The sequence below is a fragment of the Myodes glareolus genome, chromosome 4 (genome assembly GCF_982192425.1).
Source record: "Myodes glareolus chromosome 4, mMyoGla1.1, whole genome shotgun sequence".
NCBI classification, from domain to species: Eukaryota; Metazoa; Chordata; class Mammalia; order Rodentia; family Cricetidae; genus Myodes; species Myodes glareolus.
Genome location: NC_142029.1, coordinates 15,216,994 through 15,239,332, shown reverse-complemented (window position 1 = coordinate 15,239,332; position 22,339 = coordinate 15,216,994). Strand labels below are relative to the sequence as shown.

General features: G+C 42.8%; 1 protein-coding gene across 1 annotated transcript in view; it reads right to left on the bottom strand.

The window, feature by feature from the left end:
• Nucleotides 1–6,331: 6,331 nt before the first annotated feature.
• Iho1 (interactor of HORMAD1 1) overlaps nt 6,332–22,339 on the bottom strand; it is a 29,315-nt gene continuing 13,307 nt past the window's right edge. The window contains exons 5-8 of the mRNA XM_048424164.3: nt 17,250–17,298; nt 16,515–16,602; nt 14,634–14,737; nt 6,332–11,495 (exon numbers count right to left, since the gene is read on the bottom strand). Coding sequence (XP_048280121.1) covers nt 10,392–11,495; nt 14,634–14,737; nt 16,515–16,602; nt 17,250–17,298 — 1,345 coding nt within the window. The 3' untranslated portion in view covers nt 6,332–10,391. The remainder of the gene's footprint in view (nt 11,496–14,633; nt 14,738–16,514; nt 16,603–17,249; nt 17,299–22,339) is intronic.

The following is a 22,339-nucleotide window of genomic DNA, read 5'->3' as shown; positions in this document are numbered from 1 at the left end:
GGGATGAGTGTGCACTAGTTTCCACCAAGGATGGTCACTGGCATTTCCTGCCTGAGGCAAGAGAAAAGGACATCTAGCCAGTGGCTCTTCTTGACTAACTGCCATTTGATCTTTGCAGAGGGGAGAAATTGAGTTAACACAGCCTGACTTGGAATGCTCATAGCATCCTTGGCTGCCTCTGCTCAGGTTGTTCTAGAGAGGTCAGCCTACTTGAGATTCATGTTCATAAAATATTTCTCAAGCAAGCATATTGCTTAACTGTATGTGAAGTGGACTTTGTTTTTGTTTTATTTTGAGAGAGAGAGTATATATCCCTGGCTGTCATAGAACTCCCTATGTAGACCAGGCTGGCTTCTAACTCACAATGATCTGCCTGCCTCTGTCTCACAAGGTGTGCACCAGCAAGCCCCACAGATGCAGAGGTGGAACTTAATTTCTGCCTTTTTATCTTACCCATCATGACCCTTAAGGATGAACTAGATTTGGTTACTCTTTTTATCTTAAGACTTTTTTTTTTTTTCTGTGTTGCCCTGGCTGTCCTGGAACTTGCTCTGAAGACCAGGCTGGCCTCAAACTCACAGAGATCCACCTGCCTCTGTCTCCCAAGTGCTGGGATTAAAGGCATGCACCACCACTGTCCAGCTAGACTTGGTTACTCTTATCCAAAGGCTAAAGGAAAGAAAAACTGCAGAGCTGACAATCCCAAGACTTATCGAATGCCATGTAGAGGTTAGACAAGACAGGTGTGGTGCATACAGTATTCACAGAACTTGGGAGGCTAAGGCAGGAGAAGGCAAGTTCAGAGGCCAGCTGGTTTATGTAGTTAGGCCCTTTCTCAAGAAATGAAAAGGAGGGCTGGAGCGATGTCTCAGTGGTTGTGAATCTTTGATTTACCCTTTCCAGAGGTGCTATATCTCCAGTTCCAGGGGATCCAACACCCTCTTCTGGTTCTCTCTGGCACTTGAACTCATGTGACATACACTCACACAGGCATACATACATATAAAAACCCAAATCTTTCAAATAAATTAAAAATCTTAAGATGTAGATGTAATGGCTAATGCCTGTAATTCCAGCACTTGGGAGACGAAGCAAGAGGATTAGCAGCTCACAGTCTTTCTTACATCACAGTGCAGTGGTTCTCAACCCTGTGGGTCTGACGACCCTTGCACAGGGGTCACCTAAGACCATCAGAAAACACAGATATTTACATTACAATTTATAACAGTAGCAAAATTACAGTTATGAAGTAGCAACAAAAATAATTTTATAGACAGGAGCGGTGGAGGAGGGAGGGAAGGAGAGAGGGGCAGGAAGCAGGTGGTCGCTTTTCATGAGGAATGTAGCATGTGTTGTGGCCGTGCAGACGATGTCAGGACCCTGGGCAGGCCAGAGGACTGCCTGAGTGCACCCTGCCAGGTCCCCAGGATGCAGGCCAGCATAGTGCCTGAATGCTAGCAACTACAACAGGGCACAGCCTTAGGAAAACTGAGAACCACTGACATAAAGTGTTCAAGGCAAATTTGATACCTGTGATATCAGATATCAAAATCCATAGTCTTCAGTCTATAACCTTGAGAAAAATGTCAGACAAACCCAGACAGGAGGATATTCTAGTATCCCCGGGTAGAACTTCAGGATTATCAAGGCCACGGAAAGGATTCAAAACCTCTCACCAGCAGTACGAAGAAGACACGGTGCCCAAGAAGCATGTGAATCCTGGACCGTGGCTTGAGAGTAAGGGACGTTTACATGAGTGAAATCTACGTGAAGGCTGGCGTTTAATGTACTGATACTAGTTTCCTGGCTTTGACAAATCTATCAGTTACATGTCAACACTAGGAAAGCAAGGCAGAGTTTACACATGCTCACTATATTTGAAGTTTTCTGTAAATCTAAAGTTATTCCAGGGGACTGGAGAGATGGCTCAGTGGCTAAGAGCACTGGCTGCTCTTCCAGAGGTCCTGAGTTCAATTCCCAGCAACCACATGGTGGTTCACAACCATTTGTAATGAGATCTGGTGCCCTCTTCTAGTATGCAGACACACATGCTGTATAATAAATAAATAAATCTTTAAAAAAAAAAGTTATTCCAAAATTTAACATTTAAAAATGCAATCAACTGTGAGCCGGGTGGTGGTGGCGCACGCCTTTAATCCCAGCACTTTGAAGACAGAGGTGAATCTCTGTGAGTTTGAGGCCAGCCTGGTCTTCAGAGCAAGTTCCAGGACAGTCAGAGCTGTTATACAGAGAAACCCTGTCTTGAAAAACTAAAAAAAAAAAAAAAAAAGAAAAAAAAAAAAAAACAAAACCTAAAAAGAAAAAAAAAAAAGAGGAGGAGGAGGAGGAAAAAAGAAAAGCAATCAGCTGGGGTGGAGAGATAGCTCAAAAGTTAAGAACACTGGCTGCTCTTCCAGCAGTCTTGAGTTTAATTCCCAGCAACTATATGGGAACTCACAACCATCTGTGATATCTGAAAACCTCTTCTGGCCTGTGGGTATATATAGAGCACTCATGCATAAAATATAATTAAATAAAAAAAAATTTAAATGCAATCAACTCAATTATTTTTTTAATGTAAAAGCAAAATTTTGTCCAGCCTTGTCTACAGAGTGAGTTCCAGGATAGCCAGGCCTACACAGAGAAACTCTGTCTCAAAAAAAAAAAATTGTAGGGAAGCATCAATGGAAATTAAATTTTTTTTTAAAATTTATTTTATATAAAAATAAATAAAAAGAATAAAAAATAAAATGATACTACCAAAAAATTTTATATTTTGCCAGGCAGTGGTGGTTCAGTCCTTTAATCCCTTCACTTTAATCCCGGGGCAGAGGAAGGTGGATCTCTGAGTTCAAGGCCAGCCTGGTCTATAAAGCAAGGACCAGGATAGCCAGGGCACAAAGAAATCCTGTCTCTAAAAAACCCAAACCAAGCCAAAAAATAAATAAAAAGAAGAAAAAGAATAAAGGAAACGAAAAAGAGTCACGATATGCAGTGTGTGTGTCTACAAATCAACCCCCAAGCCCAGACATACCAGACAGGTGCTTTTCACTGAGCTTCACCCCCAGTCCTAAGATGTTTTTGTTCTAAATCCCCATCTCTGTCAATGAATCATGGGTATTTGTTGCTAGTGCCTATCTGTCACCAGCTGTCCCAGTCTGTGAGGACTGAACATGGACCCCTGACTGTCCCGAGGGGGGTCTTCAGGCTCGTTGTCCCCGGTCTCACAATGTGCAGTCTCTGCACGCAGGGCTTTGAAGGGGAGGTGGCCACAGAGGATGGCAGAACCCTAACTATGGAACACTTTGAAGTGATAGGTTTGTTTTTGTTTTTGTTTATGGTGGCGATTAGCCCTTGGGAATCTGGGTCAAATTCAAGGAGATAGACAAAGCTCCCTCTGGCCAGACAGGGAGATACACTTTGGTTTTGTTTTAGCCAAAGCTTTATGTGAAAATATCTAAACTGGGGATATTTTCCCTCTCTGTAGAAACAGATGTTTGGCGATGTAGGCAAGCCCCAGCCTCTGACACTGATTACTCAGGTAGGCACACAGACCTCCTTCTCACCTCTTTACATCCCCTGGCTCACTAATGTGCCTCTAACAGCCCTTCCTGCCTGTTATCTGCTCAGGGAGGCAGGGGGAGGTACTGTTTTTCAGGAATTTGCTGGAGAGAATATAGGAGGCTAGAACATAGCAGTTAGTAAAACTAAAGGTTTTCAGGGTCAAAGATATTCATGATGTGTGACAGTTGACCCTAGTCATGTCTGAGAAACTTTAAAATGTTTGACGTCATTCAGTTCCCTCCCCCGCAGTTCATCTCGGCACACCAAACAATCACTGAATTGTTTCCGTGGAAACACCAAACTGCAATTTGGATTACGAGAATCAAAATAGAAACAAGGAAAATTCAAGAATAAATAGGAGCAGTGAAACCTGCTAGCTGCAAACTGTAAATCTGAATCACAGCATAAGGCATATTGGAGAAGCTGTGCCCATCCATCCTTATGATTCTCAGGTGCTAAGGCTGCATCCTACCAAGACGCTAAAGTCAAAGCTTCAGAAGTAGACTGGAAGACTCTGAGACAGTCAGGCAAGGGTTAATCTGCAGGTAGTCCTAGAACAAAAGGTTGGAGGGCTGGAGGAAGGCTTAGGAAAGGCCTGCTGCAGAAAGAGGGTTAAACAAACAGCAGGTGGAAGGCAGGCCAGGCAGGGGCAGAACAGCAACTGCATGACATGAGGCCAACTGCATGACAGTGCTCCCCACACTTCCAATCCTGGCTGCCCCTGGCCACCTACATCTAGTTCAAGATCCTACCCAGGTGAGTGTCCAGGCACCCCTGTGAGCACACCTTTGTGCCTGTGTCAGAGAGGGCATTCCGTCAGGCACCTGTCTTCTCATCTCCAGCTCTCAGTGTAGGGTAAAAGGGTAAGCCCTGAAACCAGAACCAAAGAAATATACTCTGCCCCTGACCAACTCAGTACAAAAACCAACCAATCCCTGAACACGAAATCCAGCCAATCTCTGAGTTTATACAATCTCAGGAATTGAAATCTGACCAATTCCCACCCTGAAAATCTCTTGGAAAAAATTCTGCCCATAGGAAGCCCTATGAAAGGCCGGTTCCTTCTTCAGTTTGCTGCGGCCTTTTTCCATTATGGCAGAGGCAGCTACTCTCCTGGATCCCTCCCTCCCTCCCAATAAAGCTCTTGAATGAGGTTTGGGTGATGACCTTTCACCAGAATGGAGCGAAGCAGAGTAGAACTTTAACTTTGGGAAATTGGGAAAACCCTCCCCTATTGGAGCAGAGTTGTTACACTGGCGAAACCTTCTCCTGGAGCAGGGCTGTAAACTGCTACACTTACAGTGACTTTGTGATATTCCTTGACTCCGGACTGCCAGGATCCCTTTCTATATGAGCTGCAATGCTCAGATTCCTCCCAACTCAGGGGTCATCCTGTCCTACTTTCCCTAACTCCTTGGCCTTCTCTTGGGCTTTCCCTTTTCTTTCTTTCTTTTTTTTTTTTTATTTATTATGTATACAATATTCTTTCTGTCTGTATGTCTGCAGGGCAGAAGAGGGCGCCCAACCTCATTACAGATGGTTGTGGTTGCCAGGAATTGAACTCAGGGCCTTTGGAAGAGCAGGCAATGCTCTTAACCACTGAGCCATCTCTCCAGCCCTGGGCTTTCCCTTTTCAACCTCAGAGAAGATTACAGAGGGATCAAGAAAACAGGAAGGAAACAGGCAGTTTTGCAGGTGGGGTATCCTTCCATGCTTACACCCAGGAATAAGCTAGTAGAATGTTAAGGCAATCATGACACAGATGAAATCGTTAAGTATGGGGTAAAGGGACCAGCCAAAGAAACCCACCCTGGCCCTAAAACCAGAGTCAGTGATAGAAATACACCCTGGTTCTGAGACCCGAGCCAGTGAAAGAAATGCTTTAGCCCCAAACCCAGAACCAAAGAAATATACCCTGACCCTAAAACCAGGGCCAAAGAAACACACTTTGGCTCTAGAATCAGAAAAGTGAAATATGCCCTGGCCTCAAAACTAGAGCCAAAAACCTAAAAAAAGGCCAGTAAAAGAAACAATGTTTGGGCCCAGCGGTGATGGTGCACGCCTTTAATCCCAGCATTTGGGAGGTAGAGGCAGGCAAATGCCAAAGAGTTTGAGGCCAGCCTGGTCTATAAGAACTAGTTCCAGGTCAGCTAGGACAGTTACACAGGGAAACCCTGTCTTGAAAATCAAAAACAAACAAACAAACAAAAAAACCCAACCAACCAAAAAAACCCCAATGTTTGGCCCTGAAACCAGAGCCAAATCTGCCCCTGATCAACTAACTAAGCAGAAAATTAACCAATCACTATGCAGAAAACCAACCAATTCCTGAGCAGAGATCTAGTCAATCTGAGCTCAAGGGACTGAAATCTGACCAATTCCCACCCTGAAAATCTTCTTCCTGAAAAAACTCCGCCCCTAAGAAGCTCTATAAAATCCCTGTGTCTGTTCAGTTTGTGGCTGCCCTTCTTCCACCCAGGGTTCTCTTATACTTACTGTGCTATTCCCTGGCTCCCAACTGCCAGGATCCCTTCTATCCGAGCCGCAATGCTCACAGTAAGATGTTAATGTTCAAGGTACACTGATGAGAATTTGTGGAAAGGGCTCCCACATGGTACATCTCTGAGGCACAGAAGCTTAATATTGCAGGGGGAAAAGGTTAAGAGTCATGTAAATAGGGAGACTTGAGAAGCCATTTACCCAATAGCCTGATAGCTGAGAATTGCTGAAAAGACTGTTATCTCCAGATCATGTAAGGTTCTGGCAATTTTTATTCTTTCTATGGGAGAACATTAATATTTTAGGTTTCAATTAAGTATTTACAGAAGCAGCAAAGTTTTACTCAGGAAATGTATTTGACGAAGATCCAAGCCGTAGTGTGAAAGGGCTCTCTGCCCTAGGCTTTCTGAAACATGTATGGTAAAGAAGAGTTTTGCCAAGACTGACTTTTAAAAGAAAATCTAGTGCTGGGTGGTAAGGGCACACACCTTTAATCCCAGCACTGGGGGGCGGGCAGAGGCAGGTGGATCTTTGTGAGTTCAAGGCCAGCCTGTTCTACACAGTGAGTTTCAGAACAGGCTCCAAAGCTAGAGAAATCCTGTCTCTCAGTAACAAAACAAAAGCAAAATCTAAATTACAAACCTAACAGTGAGGCAAATGTTTTCTCGGCACACTGGGAGAAGAAAGAACTGCCAGGAATTGCTGTGAGAGAGACGTGGACATAGGCACGAGCCTCTTGGAGCTTCCTGAAACAACACGAGGATCTATGGAAGACTCAAATTCCAAGACAGGGCTTTTGTGTGAGGGGAGGTTGTTTGGCTTTTTTGTTTTGTTTTTCAAGATAGGGTTTCTTTATGTAATAGCCCTGGCTGCCCTGGAACTTACTCTGTAGACCAGGCTGGTCTCAAACTCTGAGATTTGCCTGCCTCTGCCTCCTGAGTGCTGGAACTAAAGGCCTGTGCAATCACCACCTACCTGGCTTAAGATGGTTTTTAAAAAGTCATTTGCCTAAAAATGCAGCCTCTGCCCCAGTAAGTACCAAGTCAGACACTTTCCTGTGTGCTGAGGACACAGCACAGACAAGGCAGGTGCTGTTCTTACTTCTGGAGTTTATAACTCTGGTCAACGCAAGTAAAACAAGAACACTAACTCAGCTCCATCAGTGTGAGACAAAACAGAACAAGAGGATGGTGGAAGGAGAGGACCAACACTCTCTAAATGTAAAAGGGCCATTTGTCAGTGATATGTAAATTGATACTGGGCTGTCAGGAAGTAAGTGCTGTAGTCAGCTTCATTTCCATCCTGGAGTAACAGGGAGGAGCACTCAGCAGGCTCTCCATCCTCCCACCCCAGACCTCCCACTATATCCGCCCCTGTGTAGCTACATACAGCTCTACGAGCATCTGAAGAGCCAAAAATGTTGTGTGTTCCAAGGACGTGCCTGAGACTATGTCATGTTCAACAAGTCTGGCAGGAATAAAAAATAAAATTAAAAAAAAGTAAAAAGTCATAGGAATAAAAGAAGAAACAGAACACCCTTTCCTGATGATTACCAGAGACATGTAGTGTAATTTTTAATTATCTCAGCCTTGTTAGGAGATAAGTTTACCGCTTACTTTATAAAAACACCCAGCTCACAAAACACTGAATCACAGTGAACTTTGACATCATCACCCAAAAAGTGAAGTACTGCTGAGGAACAGCATTTTGTACAGCAGAGTTAGCAACACGGGGTCCATCTCTGGCATTTTAAAGTGAGGCGGTTCAAGAAGGGCTCAGTCATAAATACTAACTGAAAAAAACTTCACAAGATCTTAACTTTGAATTAAAACAGCAAACATCAACAGATAAAAATAAAATATAACAGATTTCTTGTTCACCAGAAATAAGATCCTTTGGTCTCAGAGCTTCCTTCTGGTGGCTTGGTGAGCAACTGTAGCCAGTCTGGGAAGGGCTGGAAGGAGCCTTTTGGGTAGTGGGGCTGTGGCTTCTCATGACTTCTGTTCATAAGCAGTTAAGGCAGCAGGGGTTGCAATGGAGGGTGCAGAGGGGAGACTAATCAGCCAGCCTATATGGTCCACAGAAAGAAGAGGCCAACACATCCTGAGGCAGAATCCAGGCTTGAATTACCTCGGCCTAAAAAAGGACAGCTGTGACTGTCCACATACGTGGGAGGTCCAGGCTACAGAAAGCCCTTGGTCTGGAAATAAGAGAACAGACTAGTGTCTAGCGCCCTGCCGATGGTGTCACAGATTCAAGCCCTACAGAATTTTATGGGAAACACTCCTGAAGAGAAAGAAATTAAGAGTCACTTCTTTCTACACCAGTTTAGTCTTCAGTGGCTGAAGATTGGCTTGGACATGGGAAATTTTACAGAACCATTCATTCTATGAAGCTTCTCTCTAAGTGACTTCCTTCACTATCTTTTTTCTCTTCCTTCTCCCTTTCCTTCTCTTCTCCTCCCTTTCTCTCCCTCTTCCCCTGCCCCCTTTCTTTTGAGACATAGTGTCACTATGTTGCCTGGGCTGGCAGTGAACCTAGGGTCCTATTGTCTTAGACACCCTGAAATTACAAGCATCTGTCACCAAACCTGGAGGTTTAGTGTTGTTGTTTGTTTTTTTTTCTTCTTCTTTGCATGTCTGGTGTGCTCGCACATGTGGGTGTGGGTGCACATGCATGTGGAAGCTCGAGGTTGGTGTTAGGAATCATCCTCAATTAATCACCTATTTATTGAGGCAGGGTCTTAAACAAAACCAGAACTCACAGATATGGTTAGTTCTGTTAGCTAACTTCTCTGTCTCCACCTGCTAAGGCTAGAATTACAGCTGGGCTGACCCACCCATACAGCATATTTACATGGATTTCTAGGGGTCTGGACTCTACTTCTCACATCTGTGTGGCAAGTGCTTTAACTGCTGAACCATCTTCCAGCTCATTTTTGGTTTTGATGGTTTTTTAATTACAAAGAAATACATATGTGTTGCAAAATTAAAAATGTCAAAGTCAGTCATGGTGGTTTATGTCCATAGCCCCAATACTCGAGAGGCTAAAGAAAGGAGACTGCTGTGAATTTGAGCCTAGTCTGGACTTATAATGAATTCCAGGTAATCATGAGCTACAGTATCTTCAAAAACACAAATAACAAAAACCATCAAGATATAAGTGGAATGCCAAAGTCTAGCATAAAAGTCTATTGCTTGGCTGGGCTGTGGTGGTGCATGCCATTAATCTCAGCACTTAGGAGGCAGAGGCAGGCAGATCTCTATAAATTCAAGACTAGTCTAGTCTACAGAGCAAGTGTCAGGACAGCCAAGGCTACACAGAAAAACCCTGTCTATTTAAAAAAAAAGCCTACTGCTTTCCAACAATATAGGGTCTATAGCTACATTAGTTTTGATTATTTTGGTCTTGTTTGATATACGTCACCTCTCTCAAAGGCAGCTCCACTCCACCCCACCCCATACCCGGATCTCATAATGTAGCCACATGGGTCTGGAACACCCTATGTAAACCAGGCTGTCCTCAAATATGAAGTAATTATGGTCTCTGCTTAGTGCTGGGATTATAGGTAAGAACTTTCATAGACATCTTTAACACTCCTTTTTTTCCCCCTGTATATCCCCGGCTGTCCTGCAACTTGCTCTGTAGACCAGGCTGGCCTCAAACTCATAGGGATCTACCTGCCTCTGCCTCCTGAGTGTTGGGATTAAAGGTGTGTACCAATACTCTGTTCTTAAGTAGACTAATTTACAGCTGAGAATTGAGACATGCTTGTAGTACCAGTACTGGAGGCTAAGGCAGGAGGATTGTAAATACAAGGCCAGTCAAGGCTACATAATGAACTCCTGTCTAATAGGGTACCCTGTAATACATCCTCTAGTGGAAATAAGAAAACTCTTTTGACAGTATAACTAGATTTAAAAAAAAAAAGAAATCCTGAGGCTCAGACAGTATCCATCAGGTACAGGGAATGTTTCAAGGGCTACTCATGCAGCCACAAGAGTTCTGAGAGCTTCTTCTAGATAGTGCTCCATAAAGAAGACCTTTCCCTTCACCAAATACACATGACTGCCTTCCTGATGCCACATCACAGGCTGACTGAGCTCTTGTCACTGTCTCCCCTTAATTAACTTCTACACCTTTGTCATGAGTGGCCCAGAGTACTGGATTCTTGCCTACCTCCTACTGACCATCAGTCAAGGCCTCTGACTCTGAGGCTAGATAAGCCAACTTCAGATACTGCATGCTACTGTCCATTCCAAATGTTCCACAATTTGTTTTTCTAACTGAGATCAATGAACCATCAGTTGAAGTCACTGTTGGCAGGCTTAGAAGTTATCATCACTGCTGTCAAAATCCGGATCACAGAGCAAATTCTTCCCTCCCTTCTTATACAGGGGAGGCTCTGGGTTTTCAAGGCTGAGGTCAATGAACCAATTTATCTGCTCATCCCCCTGGGAACTGCTAGATAAGCATGCATGGTCTGGGGAGGAGTGCTGGGTAGACTGCAGGGTCCTCCCCTGTGCTGCCCTTGCTGTCTTACTGTTCCTCACTGTTCCTCCTGGAATATGAGAGGCTGACTTTGTGGAGGTTCTTGGAGCCTGCCAATAGATGAGGGGCCCGTGTAGGCTAGAAACTGGAGACTGGGGACTGCAGTGCTTCGAGATGAAATCACAGGCCTTCCTTGGAGTTTGTTCTTTCTTCCTAGCTGGAAGCCTGCTTCTCTGTGATTTCCTGGGTTGCTGCTTCTTGCCTTTCCTGCCCTTTCCTCGGGTCTTGCCTTTCTGTTCAGTTGCTGACTGTTCAAACTGGTCAGAACACATGTTTTCGTTTTCATTTTGGGAGCAGACATTCTTCATTCTGAATTCAAATTTATTTAAGTCCAGCTGTGAGGCTTCTTGGGCAATTAGATCCTGGTCACGGCCGGTCTTCTGGCTTGGGGGGTCAGAACAGTGGTTATTGAGGTTTCTGGTGGTGATAACCCAGTTCTTGCAGTAAGTCTTCAGGTTTTTGTTCTTCAAATGTTCATTTTCTCTATGGGGCCCATCTGCTGGCAATGTAGCATTTTGAAAAACATCATTCTCTGCTCCTTCATCCCAGACACCAAGCTCCCTAGGCCTCTGGGAACTCCTACTGGGATTCCCTGAAGGAGACACCTGGCCCTGTTGAGCAGCTGGCTCCTCAGCGGTGCATTTTTCCTGTCTGGTAAGATGGAGGCTCTGGGTCAGAGCTGGTGAGGTCTGGGAGGTGCTGTCTTTCAGATGCCCAGCTACCTGAGGAGCAGAGATGAGTTTTTTCAGCTCTTCTATGACACCAGGCACATTGAGCTGGCCCAGCTTCTCAGAAAGTTGCTGGAAGTCCTTACTTTGCTGTGCAACTAGAACTTCAAGGTTCTTCAGGTTGGATTTCATCTCCATGAACTCAGTTTGTCTCTGGGAAAGGTAGTGAGAAAGAGGAAAGTGATGGTCACAGTAAAACATGATAACAGATGTGTGGGTATGGCAGCTCACACTCTAACCCCAGCACTTAGATGGCTGAGTCAAGAGGACTAGCATGATGGGGCTGGAAAGACACCTCAGTGATTAAGAGCAGAGGTTAAAAGCACACTTCAAGAATACTCTTGTTCAGGGTATTGGCATAAGAACAGACAGGAGGGGCTGGAGAGATGGCTCAGAGGTTAAGAGCATTGCCTGCTCTTCCAAAGGTCCTGAGTTCAATTCCCAGCAACCATATGGTGGCTCACAACCATCTGTAATGAGGTCTGGTGCCCTCTTCTGGCCTGCAGGCATAAACACAGACAGAATATTGTATACATAATAAATAAATAAATATTTTTTTTTTTAAAAAAAAAGAACAGACAGGAGGACCAATGGAACCGAACAGAAGACCAGGATATCAATCCACACATCTTCGAACACCTGATCTTTGAGAAAGAAGCAAAAAATATCAAATAGAAAAAAGAAAGCATATTTAACAAGTGGTGCTGGCATAACTGGATATCAACATGTAGAAGAATGAAAATAGACCCATATCTATCACCATGCACAAAACTCAAATCCAAATGGATCAAAGACCTCAACATAAAGCCAGTCACATTGAACCTTATAGAAGAGAAAGTGGGAAGTACACTTGAATGCATTGGCACAGGTAACCACTTCCTAAATAGAACCCCAGGAACACAGACACTGAGAGAAACTATTAATAAATGGGACCTCCTGAAACTGAAAGCTTCTGTAAAGCAAAGGACATGGTCAACAAGACAAAACGACAGCCTACAGAATGGGAAAAGATCTTCACTAAACCCACATCAGACAGAGGGCTGATCTCCAAAATATTCAAAGAACTCAAGAAATTGGACACCAAAAGATCACATAATCCAATAAAAAAAATGGAGTACAGACATAAACAGAGAACTCTCAACAGAGGAATCTAAAATGGCTGAAAGACACTTAAGGAAATGTTCAACATCCTTAGTCATCAGAGAAATGCAAATCAAAACAACTCTGAGATTCCATCTTACAACTGTAAGAATGGCCAAAATCAAAAACACTAATGACAACTTACGCTGGAGAGGTTGTGGGGAAAAGGGAACACTTCTGCACTGCTGGTGGGAATGCAAACTGGTACAGCCCCTTTGGATGTCAGTGTGGCGATTTCTCAGAAAATTAAGAAACAACCTTCCTCAAGACCCAGTAATACCACTTTTGGGTATATATTCAAAGGATGCTCAATTGTGCCACAAGGACATGTGCTCAACCATGTTCATAGCAGCTTTCTTTGTCATAGCCAGAACCTGGAAACAACCTAAATGCCCCTCAATCAAAGAATGGATAAGAAAAATGTGGTACATTTACACAATGGAGTACTACACAGCAGAAAAAAAATGACAGCTAGAATTTTGCAGGCAAATGGATGGAGCTAGAAAACATTATTTTGAGTGAGGTAACCCAGACACAGAAAAACAATCATCACATGTACTCACTCATAAGTGGTTTTTAAACATAAAGCAAAGAAAGCCAGCCTATAAATCACAATCGCAGAGAACTTAGACAACAATGCAGACACTAAGAGAGACTTACATAGATATAATCTACATGGGAAGTAGAAAGTATAAAAAGACAAGATCTCCTGAGTAAATTAGGAGCATGGTGACCTTGGGGGGAGGACTAAAGGGGAGAGGGGAGAGGCAGGGAGGGGAGCAAAGAAAAATGTAGAGCTCAATAAATATCAATAAAAAAAGAATACTTTTGTCCAGTACCCAGCACTCACATGACAGCTCACAACCATCTGTAACTCCAATTCCAAGGGATCTAATGCCCTCTTTTGACTTCTATGGGAACCAGACACAAACATGGTACAGAGACTGATAAGTGGGCAAATCACTTCTATATATAAAAAAATTAATTTTAAAATATAAATTAAAAAGAAGAGCCATGAAGTGGTGGTACACGCCTTTAATCCCAGCACTCAGGAGGCAGAGGCAGGTGGATCTCTGTGAGCTTGAGGCCAGCCTGATCTACAAGAGCTAGTTCCAGGACAGACCCCAAAGCTACAGAAAAATGCTGTCTCAAAAAAAAAATCAATAAATATATAACTAAATAAATTAAAAAGACGATTACCTTGAGTCTGAGGTTAGCTTGAGCAACACAGTGGTTTCTAAGCAGCCTGGGCTACAGGAGAGAGACCCCCATCTCAAAATATAAAAACAAAAAAAAAAAACTAAGAGAACTAACCAATAACCAATAGACAAATATTCATGGTCTCTTGGAACCTCCACCTCTGGAAAGCCCCATTCTTATCTCTCTCTCTCTCCCTTTCTCTCTCTGTCTCTCTGTCTCTGTCTCTGTGTGTGTGTGTGTGTGTGTGTGTGTCTGTCTGTCTGTCTCTCTCTCAAAATCCTGCCCTCTCAGAGACTCTTCAACAAAGAAAAAAATGCCAAAAAGTCCAGTTCTGCATTCTTGGTGACTATTGCAACTTCCTCCCATGTTGCTGCCAGCAGCCCAAGTCCCCACCTAGACTATTCTTAGTCACAAACCTAGCCTGTGGTGGACATGACATCACCCTATAAACTATATAATCTCCTTGCTTTAGTTTAGGGGTTGTGGGGGTGCTGCTTCTCCAGTCTCAATCTCTGGGACTGGGGAATTTGCTCAGGAGTTTCTATGCTCAAATAAACCTGTTGTTATACTTTTTCAACTCAATTTGATCTGGCTTACTGCATTGGCAGAGAAACCTATTATCGGGACAGAAAACCTATTAGTTCATCTCTCACAGAATAAGCAAGTATAGATACATTGTGAGCAAGTCCTGGGTACACACACAGCCAGGGAACCCTGAGGATAGGCTGTATCCTGACTTACTGAAAAAAGAACCATACCAGTTTCTGGTCTTGGATGAAAATTTCTCAGACATTAAGTGTCTTTCTTGGTCTTAGAGACAAAGCCAAAAGCACACATGGGCATGGCATGTATCTGCAAGCAGAAGGCTGGGGTAAGATCACTTGAGTGCAGCACCTCAAGATAAGCCTAGGTAAGAAGGAAGGCAAAGCAAGGGCTTGTATTCATACTTACGGCTTCAGATTTCTTCTGGATCTCAAGGACTGCCTGTTCCATATTGCCTTTGTCTCGCACGGCCTCAAACATTAGGTCGCGCTGGACCTGTGCAGTCTCTTGAACTAAATACAAAACAAGAACAAATTTTTTTCCTAATAAATTTTCCCCAAAATTGCAAAGAGAAGTACCTATATCTTTCCAAATAATATAAAATACTTTGGGTAAAATGCCTGATGCCGAAAGAAAAAATAATAAACAAACAAATGACAAGCTGTGTGGTGGAATTTACTCTATAGACCAGGCTGGCCTCAAACTTACAGAGATTCACCTGCCTCCGCCTCCTGAGTGCTGGGATGAAAGGTGTGCTACCACCTCCTAGTACTTCTTTACTTCTTTTGTCATAGCAATGGGAAGCCTGGCTGGGGCACTGACAAATGAGTTACTCTATCACACTGGACAAGGGAACATCCTTATTTGCCTCTGTTCTCAGCCCTGCTAATCCTTGTGGGGTAACAGCCCTAGCTCTAACATTTCTAAACAGATGGACAGCTGCCCTGTGTGTAGCCCAGGCTGGAGATCAGTAGATAAACAGTACCATGCCTCTATTCAGACAGATGGGAATTACTTTATGAGCCACAGAAAGGCATTGATTTTTGTAAATCATGAGTAATTCATCCCTTGGAACGTGAATCGGATGACTTGAATTAGTTTAAAATAAAAAATAAGCAGAAATGCAAACAAGTACAGATGCACAATTATCTATCTTTCCTAGAAAATTCTAGAGTATTTAGCTAAGAAGAATGTGTTGACTGTTTATAAGGGCGTTCATTTACATGTACAACACTTAATTGGTGGGGAGGGGATTCTACAAACCTCACACTATAACTGACATTGAGACCAAGGCTGATTCACCACAAAACAACTTTCACTGAAACCAAGGCAGTGAGATGAGCAGCAGGTGACTAGAATATTTCTAACTCCTAGGGGAGCATGTGTCTATAGACAGCACAGTGGGCAAGCCACGTGAGACTAAGGAGCTGCTGATTCATCTCAGGCATGAGGTGAGAAGGCTGGCAGAACTACCCTACCCTCAGACAGCAAGATCACTGAGGAGTAGTGCTACACAAAAGCCACCATGGGAATAAAGTGTTGGCACAAGCTAGAGAGATGGCTTCATGGTTAAGTGCACTTCTGTTCTTCCTGAGTACCTGAGTTCGACTCCCAGCACACACACACACACACACACACACACACACACACACACACACACATATATCATGTCGGTTCAATCTACATTCTAAAGTCTGAAATACCTAAGTGATGTTCTCTAATATATACTTTTATGACTCATTTAGTTGTTCCAGGACAGCCAGGCCTACACAAACTTTTCTCAAAAAAACAAAAAACAAAAACAACAACAACAAAAAAAAAAAAACCCTGCAGCTGGGCAGTGGTGGCGCACGTCTTTAATCCCAGCACTCGGGAGGCAGAAGCAGGCGGATCTCTGTGAGTTTGAGGCCAGTCTGGTCTACAAGAGCTAGTTCCAGAACAAGCACCAAAGCTACAGAGAAACCTTGTCTTAAAAAAAAAAAAAAAACTGCACATAAGTTTACAAATTGGGTGTGGTGCATGCCTGTGAGTTCCACACCAGCCTGGTAGTAAGTTCCAAGGAAGCCAGGGCTATGTAGAGAGATATGTCACAAAACAAAATAAAAACAAACAAAAAAAGTGCTGTCACATAGCAGTAACTATAGCACCCTCCCATCCTAAACAAGGAAATCCGGCTAGGGTCAGAAGGGTCACATTCATGGCTCACCAGTGCCCTCTGCTGATAACATCAACCTTGAGACGATAACAAAAAGTTTAAAACAGAACCAAATATAAACATGGGACACTCACATGTCTTGGCTAGAGTTTCCAAAGAATCCAAAATAGATTGGCTTCTCATACTGAAATGTTCCTCAGACTTTTCCACAGATGTCTGCAACTAAGAAATCAAAATTAAGAGAGAAATCACATGGAACTGGAGAAGTGGCTCAGATTGGGAGCAATGTCTGTTCTTTCGGAAGACTAGGGTTTGATTCCCAGCACCCACATGGTGGCTTACAACTGTCTATAAACTCCAATTCCGGGATATCACATCCTTTTTTGCTGGCATTCAAGGGCACTGCACACGTGGTGCACATACATATAGGCAAAACACCCAAATACATGAAATAATCATACATTTTAAAAAAGAAAAAGATGCTGGGCAGTGGTGGCGCACGCCTTTAATCCCAGCACTCGGGAGGCAGAGGCAGGCAGATCTCTGGGAGTTCGAGGCCAGTCTGGTCTACAAGAGCTAGTTCCAGGACAGGCACCAAAGATACAGAGAAACCCTGTCTCAAAAATAAAAAAGGAAGAAAGAAAGAAAGAAAGGAAGGAAGGAAGGAAGGAAGGAAGGAAGGAAGGAAGGAAGGAAGGAAGAGACAAAAGAAAGCACAAACTGTTGTCTTATCTCACTGACCTGGATAACTGTAATTGAATTATAAAATGGCGAACATGCTGCTATTCTACATTTGCTGATGGCACCACAATGATTACCATGCCTAAGATACACGATGCTTTAATTCTCTGAAACTTAGTTCTACCTACCTTATGAATGACTTCTTGAAAATGAGAAATAAAGTTGTACAGCATGTCACTAGAGTTAAGAAAAAAAGGGGAGGAGAGTAAATCTTTGTGCCATGTTGAAATAGCATGTAACATCTGATTATGGCAAGTGTTCATCTAGCATAGCATCAAAACATTGCTTGATCAGAGTTGGAGACTCTACCTGAAAGACATCAAAACTCTAACTGATTTCTAATGCAAATCACATTTTTCTTCCTTCCGTCCTGTTGCTTCTTTATTTTCCTTTTATTTCTATTCTTTTAGAGTTATTTATTCTACGTGGGTACTTTGTCTGCATTATGTGTCTCTGTGCACCATATGCACGCCTGGTGCCCGAGGAAGTCTGAAGAGGCTGCTGGATCTTCTGGAACTGGAGTCAAGGATGTTTGTGAACCACTATGTGGGTGCTGGGAACCAAACCTGAGTCCTCTGCAAGAGCAGCCAGTGTTGAGCCATCTCCCGAGTTCTTCCTGATTTTAGAAGCAGGTATATTTTGTGAGTTCAAGGCCAGCCTGGTCTACATAGAGAGTTCTTGGCCAAAGATGGCTACATAGTGAGACTGTTTCTCAAAACAACAAACAAACAAAATCATGTACATACATAAATAATTTTTAAATTTTTTTATTTTATTTTTCATATTATTTTTAATTTTTCTCTCCATTTCCTAAAAGTTGAACAAATAATTTTTTAATTACAAATTTTATATTCCTTAAATTTTGAAATTTACATTTATCCCATGTGTGCATGTACACATGCATAGCATACATGTGGAACCTAGAGGAAAACTTCAGCCATGGAGATTCTGAGGATTAATGTCAGGTTGTCAGGGTTGTCAGCAAATATTTTTACTCACTGAGCCACCAACTGAACCCTTGCCTTTTTTTTTTTAAACTACATTCATTTAGAGAGAAAGAAAGAGAGTGTGTGTATAATACATTGTGGAGTGGAGGTCAGAAGACAACTTGCGAGAGTCAGTTTTTTCTTTCCACCATATGGAAATCCCACCAGGGATGAAAATCAAGTCATCACATATCATGGCAAGTTCCTTTACTCACATCATACATCATACTTTCAGGGTTTTTTCTAAATATTTGTATTTGTATGTATATGAGTATTTAGTCTGCATGTAGTATTTAGTGCACCATGTATGTGCCCAGTGCCTGTGGAGGTCAGAAGAGAACACTGGATCTCTTGAAACTGGAGTTACAGTTATGGCTGTCATGAGTGCTGAGAACTGAACCTGTGTCCTCTACAAGAGCAGCAAATGCTCTTACCTGCTGAGCCATCTTTCCAGTCTCTCAGTCAGCATTTTTAAACACAGGATTAGATATTAGTTCAGTCTTCCCTGCAATTCCTGGTAATGCTCCTGCCTCAGCCTTCTAAATGCTGAGAATTTGGAAGAAAAATACCATGCTTAACTTCAATTTTTGTTTTTTTTCTTTGTGTTTATTATTTATTTGTGTGTGTATATCTGTATGTGTGGCAGTCAGAGGAAAAATTGTAAGAGTCGGTTCCCTTTCTGCCATGTGGGTATTAGGGAGTGAACTCAGATCATTGTTAGGCCTAGCAGCAAACACCATCTTGTTGGTCCTAGCACAGAATTTTTTTTTTCCAAGATAGGGTTTCTCTGTAGGACAGTCCTGACTGTCCTGGAACTCACTCTGTAGACCAGGCTGGCCTCAAACTCAAAGATCCACCTGCCTATGCCTCCTGAGTGCTGGTGACCCCAAGCATTATACAGTGAGAGTACAGCTGGCAAAATCCCTAGGCTACACCCAATTTGCAAAGCTTTGGAAACCTGCCTTTTGAACAGTTGCTGTCATTTTGTAATCCTTGTGAAGCCATGGTGACCTTCTCTTTCCATAACGTGATTCATCCCAGAATACCTCAGCAGTTTATTAGTTATTGGTCATAACTCTCTCATGTGCTGTTATCCTGGATGACTTTTCATTTGGCCCTATAATCTTGGTATATAGAATATATAGTGGGTGCCTTGAATTCTGGAAAAGGCCACAGAGAAAGGAAGTGTTTCTTACTTAGGCGTCAGCGAGAACAAAGCCGCCAGCTTAGGAAGCTGGAAATGCCAGGCTTGGGATTTTACACAACCATAGTTTCCCCTTTGATCCAGCCACCTTAGATGTTATCTCTAGGTCTAAGAGATTCCATTCCCTTTAATTCAGCAAGCAAGACTCCAATACAAACTCGACTAACTAACCAAACAAATGTAGTCAAGGCACAAACCCTCATTTTCCTATTCTTAGAATTCTGTATTTGGTGTAAAAGTTCCTTCTGTTTGTGTGTTGCTTTCATTGGTTAATAGATAAAGAAACTGTCTTGGCCTAGTTGAACTTAGGCAGGCGGGGAAAACAGAACTGAATTCTGGGAGGAAGAAGGGCAGAGGGAGAGAAGCGATGGATCCTCCACCGCAGATGAATGCAGGTTAGAATCTCTGGTAAGCCACTGCCACGTGGCAATACACTGATTAATGGAGATGGGTTAAACTAATATGTAAGAGTTCGCCAATAAGAAGTTAGAGCTAATGCCAAGAAGTGTTTTAATTAGTACAGTTTCTGTGGTTATTTTGGGGCTAAGCTAGCCGGGTGGCCAGGAAGAACAAGCAGGCCCTCTTCTTCCAACATGTACTGACTTAAAGCCATATACTAATCCTCTCAGTATCTACAGGGGAGTTTCACAGCCAGGTCCCCTCTGAGGCAGTAGTAAAACAACTGGTGCCGACTTTATCCATCCTGTTAGCCTTAGGAAATGCACGCTTGGCACCACTGTTATCACCTATGGAACTGCTAACTATGTCTGTATGGGTATATAAACGGAAAACCTTGTAGGATGGGAAGAACAGCAGGAATATCAAAGGAGGAACATCGAGAGAGCATAGAATGAATAAATGGGACATGACAAAAAAATCCTATGTGAGTTAACTCATTTACCCTGGGATATCTTTAGCCAGTTTTCTCCAGCTATCGTGGTCCTTCTGAATCCTGAGAGGTTCAAGGGAGCTAACTTCCCAACATAAACCTCAATAGGCTTTCTTTTCTTTTTTTAAGACAAGGTCTCATTAGGTAGCCCCCCACTTGCTTGGAACTTTATGTAGACCAGGCTGGTATTAAACATCAGTGATCTGCCTGCCTCTGCTTTCTGAGTGCTGCTATTGAAGACATGCACCCTACATCCAATTAAAATTTTTGTTTTGTTTGTTTTTTCAAGACAGGGTTTCACTATGTAGCTCTGGTTGCCCTGGAACTCACAATGTAAACTAGGCCTGGAACTCACAGAGATCTACCTATCTCTGCTTTCCAAGAGTTGAGGTTAAAGGAATGTGTCATTACATCTGGCTTAATTTTTTTTTTTTCCGAGACAAGGTTTCTCTGTAGCTTTGGAGCCTGTCCTGGAACTAGCTCTTGTAGACCGGTTGGCCTCGAACTCACAAAGATCTGCCTGCTTCTGCCTCCCGAGTGCTGGGATTAAAGACATGCACTACTACTGCCCAGCCTGGCTTAAATTTTTTATTTTTATTTTATGTGTATGAGTGTTTTGCCTCCATATATGTATGTACAATATATGTGTGCTTGGTATCCCCAGAGTCCAAAAGAAGACATCAGATTCTCTGGAATTGAAGTTGTAGGTGGTTGTGAATGACTATGTTGGTACTGGGAATTGAACCTAGATCCTTGGAAAGTGCAGTAATAGCTCCCCAAATAATCCTAAGGGGAATATTCTTTCTTTCTGTTTTAAAGATTTATTTATTATGTACAGTGTTCTGTCTGCATGTATACTTGCAGGCCAGAAGAGGGCACCAGATCTCATTAGAGGTGGTTGTGAGCCACAATGTGGGTGCTGTAAATTGAACTCAGGACCTCTGGAAGAACAGTCAATGCTCTTAACCTCTGAGCCATCTTTCCAGCCTGAAGAATATTTCTTAATCAACTGAATAAAAAACTTCATATGGGGACTGGAGAGATGGTTCAGAAGTTAAGAGCACTGGTTACTCTTTCAGAGGTCCTGAGTTCAATTCCTAGCAACCACATAGTGGCTCACAACCATCTATAATAGAGATTTGGTGCCCTCTTCTGGCATGGATGTATATATAATAAATAAGTAAATCTTTAAAAAAAAACTTCATATAGAATAGCATTTGGGAGGCAGAGCAGGCAGATCTCTGTGAGTTCAAGGTCAATTTGGTCTAGAGCAAGTTCCAGGACAGCCAAGGTTGCACAGAGAAATTCTGTCTTGAAGAAAAAAAAGAAAAGAAATTCTGTCCATGTCCAGCTGTGCATGGTGGCTCATTCCTCTAGTCCCATCATTGGGAGGGTGGAGGAGTGGAAGAGGCAGTTGAATATCTGGCAGTTTCAAGTCACCCTGATCTATATAGTGAGAGCCTATCTCAAAAAAAAGGTCTTAAACTTTGACTTAAGAATTCATATATTATACTGAATTAAGGGTATCATTCAGTAGTAAGAATACTTTCCTAATGTTTGAGAAGCCCTATGTTCAATTACCAGCATTACACAAGACAAAACTAATTTACCACAGACTCATCTAGCCCAGTGGTGGTGGCGGTGCACATGTTTAATCCCAGCACTCAGGAAGCAGAGGCAGGCAGATCTCACATTAGTTGACACGGGATGGCAGTCTAAAAGTGGGCAGCAGCATTCCCCAGGTGTGGGTCCCGGATTGTATAGAGTGGGCGAGGACATACACTTATGCATTCCTCTCAGCTCTCCACTGTGGATGCACTGTTATCAGCTGCTTTAGTTCCTGCTCTCGTGACTTCTCTATGAAGATCATGAGCCAAACTCTTCCTTCTTTAGGTTACTTCTGTTGGGGTATCTTATCTAAGACAGCAACAGAAATGAAACTAATACACACACAAGCAAAGAAAAGCAAGAGCGCTTTGCAGTTTTGTTTTGTTTTTAAGACAAGATTTCTCACCGGGCGGTGAGAGCTAGTTCCAGGACAGGCTCCAAAAGCTACAGAGAAACCCTGTCTTGAAAAACAAAAAACAAAACAAACAAAACAAAACAAAAAGGACAGGATTTCTCTGTGTAACAGCTCTA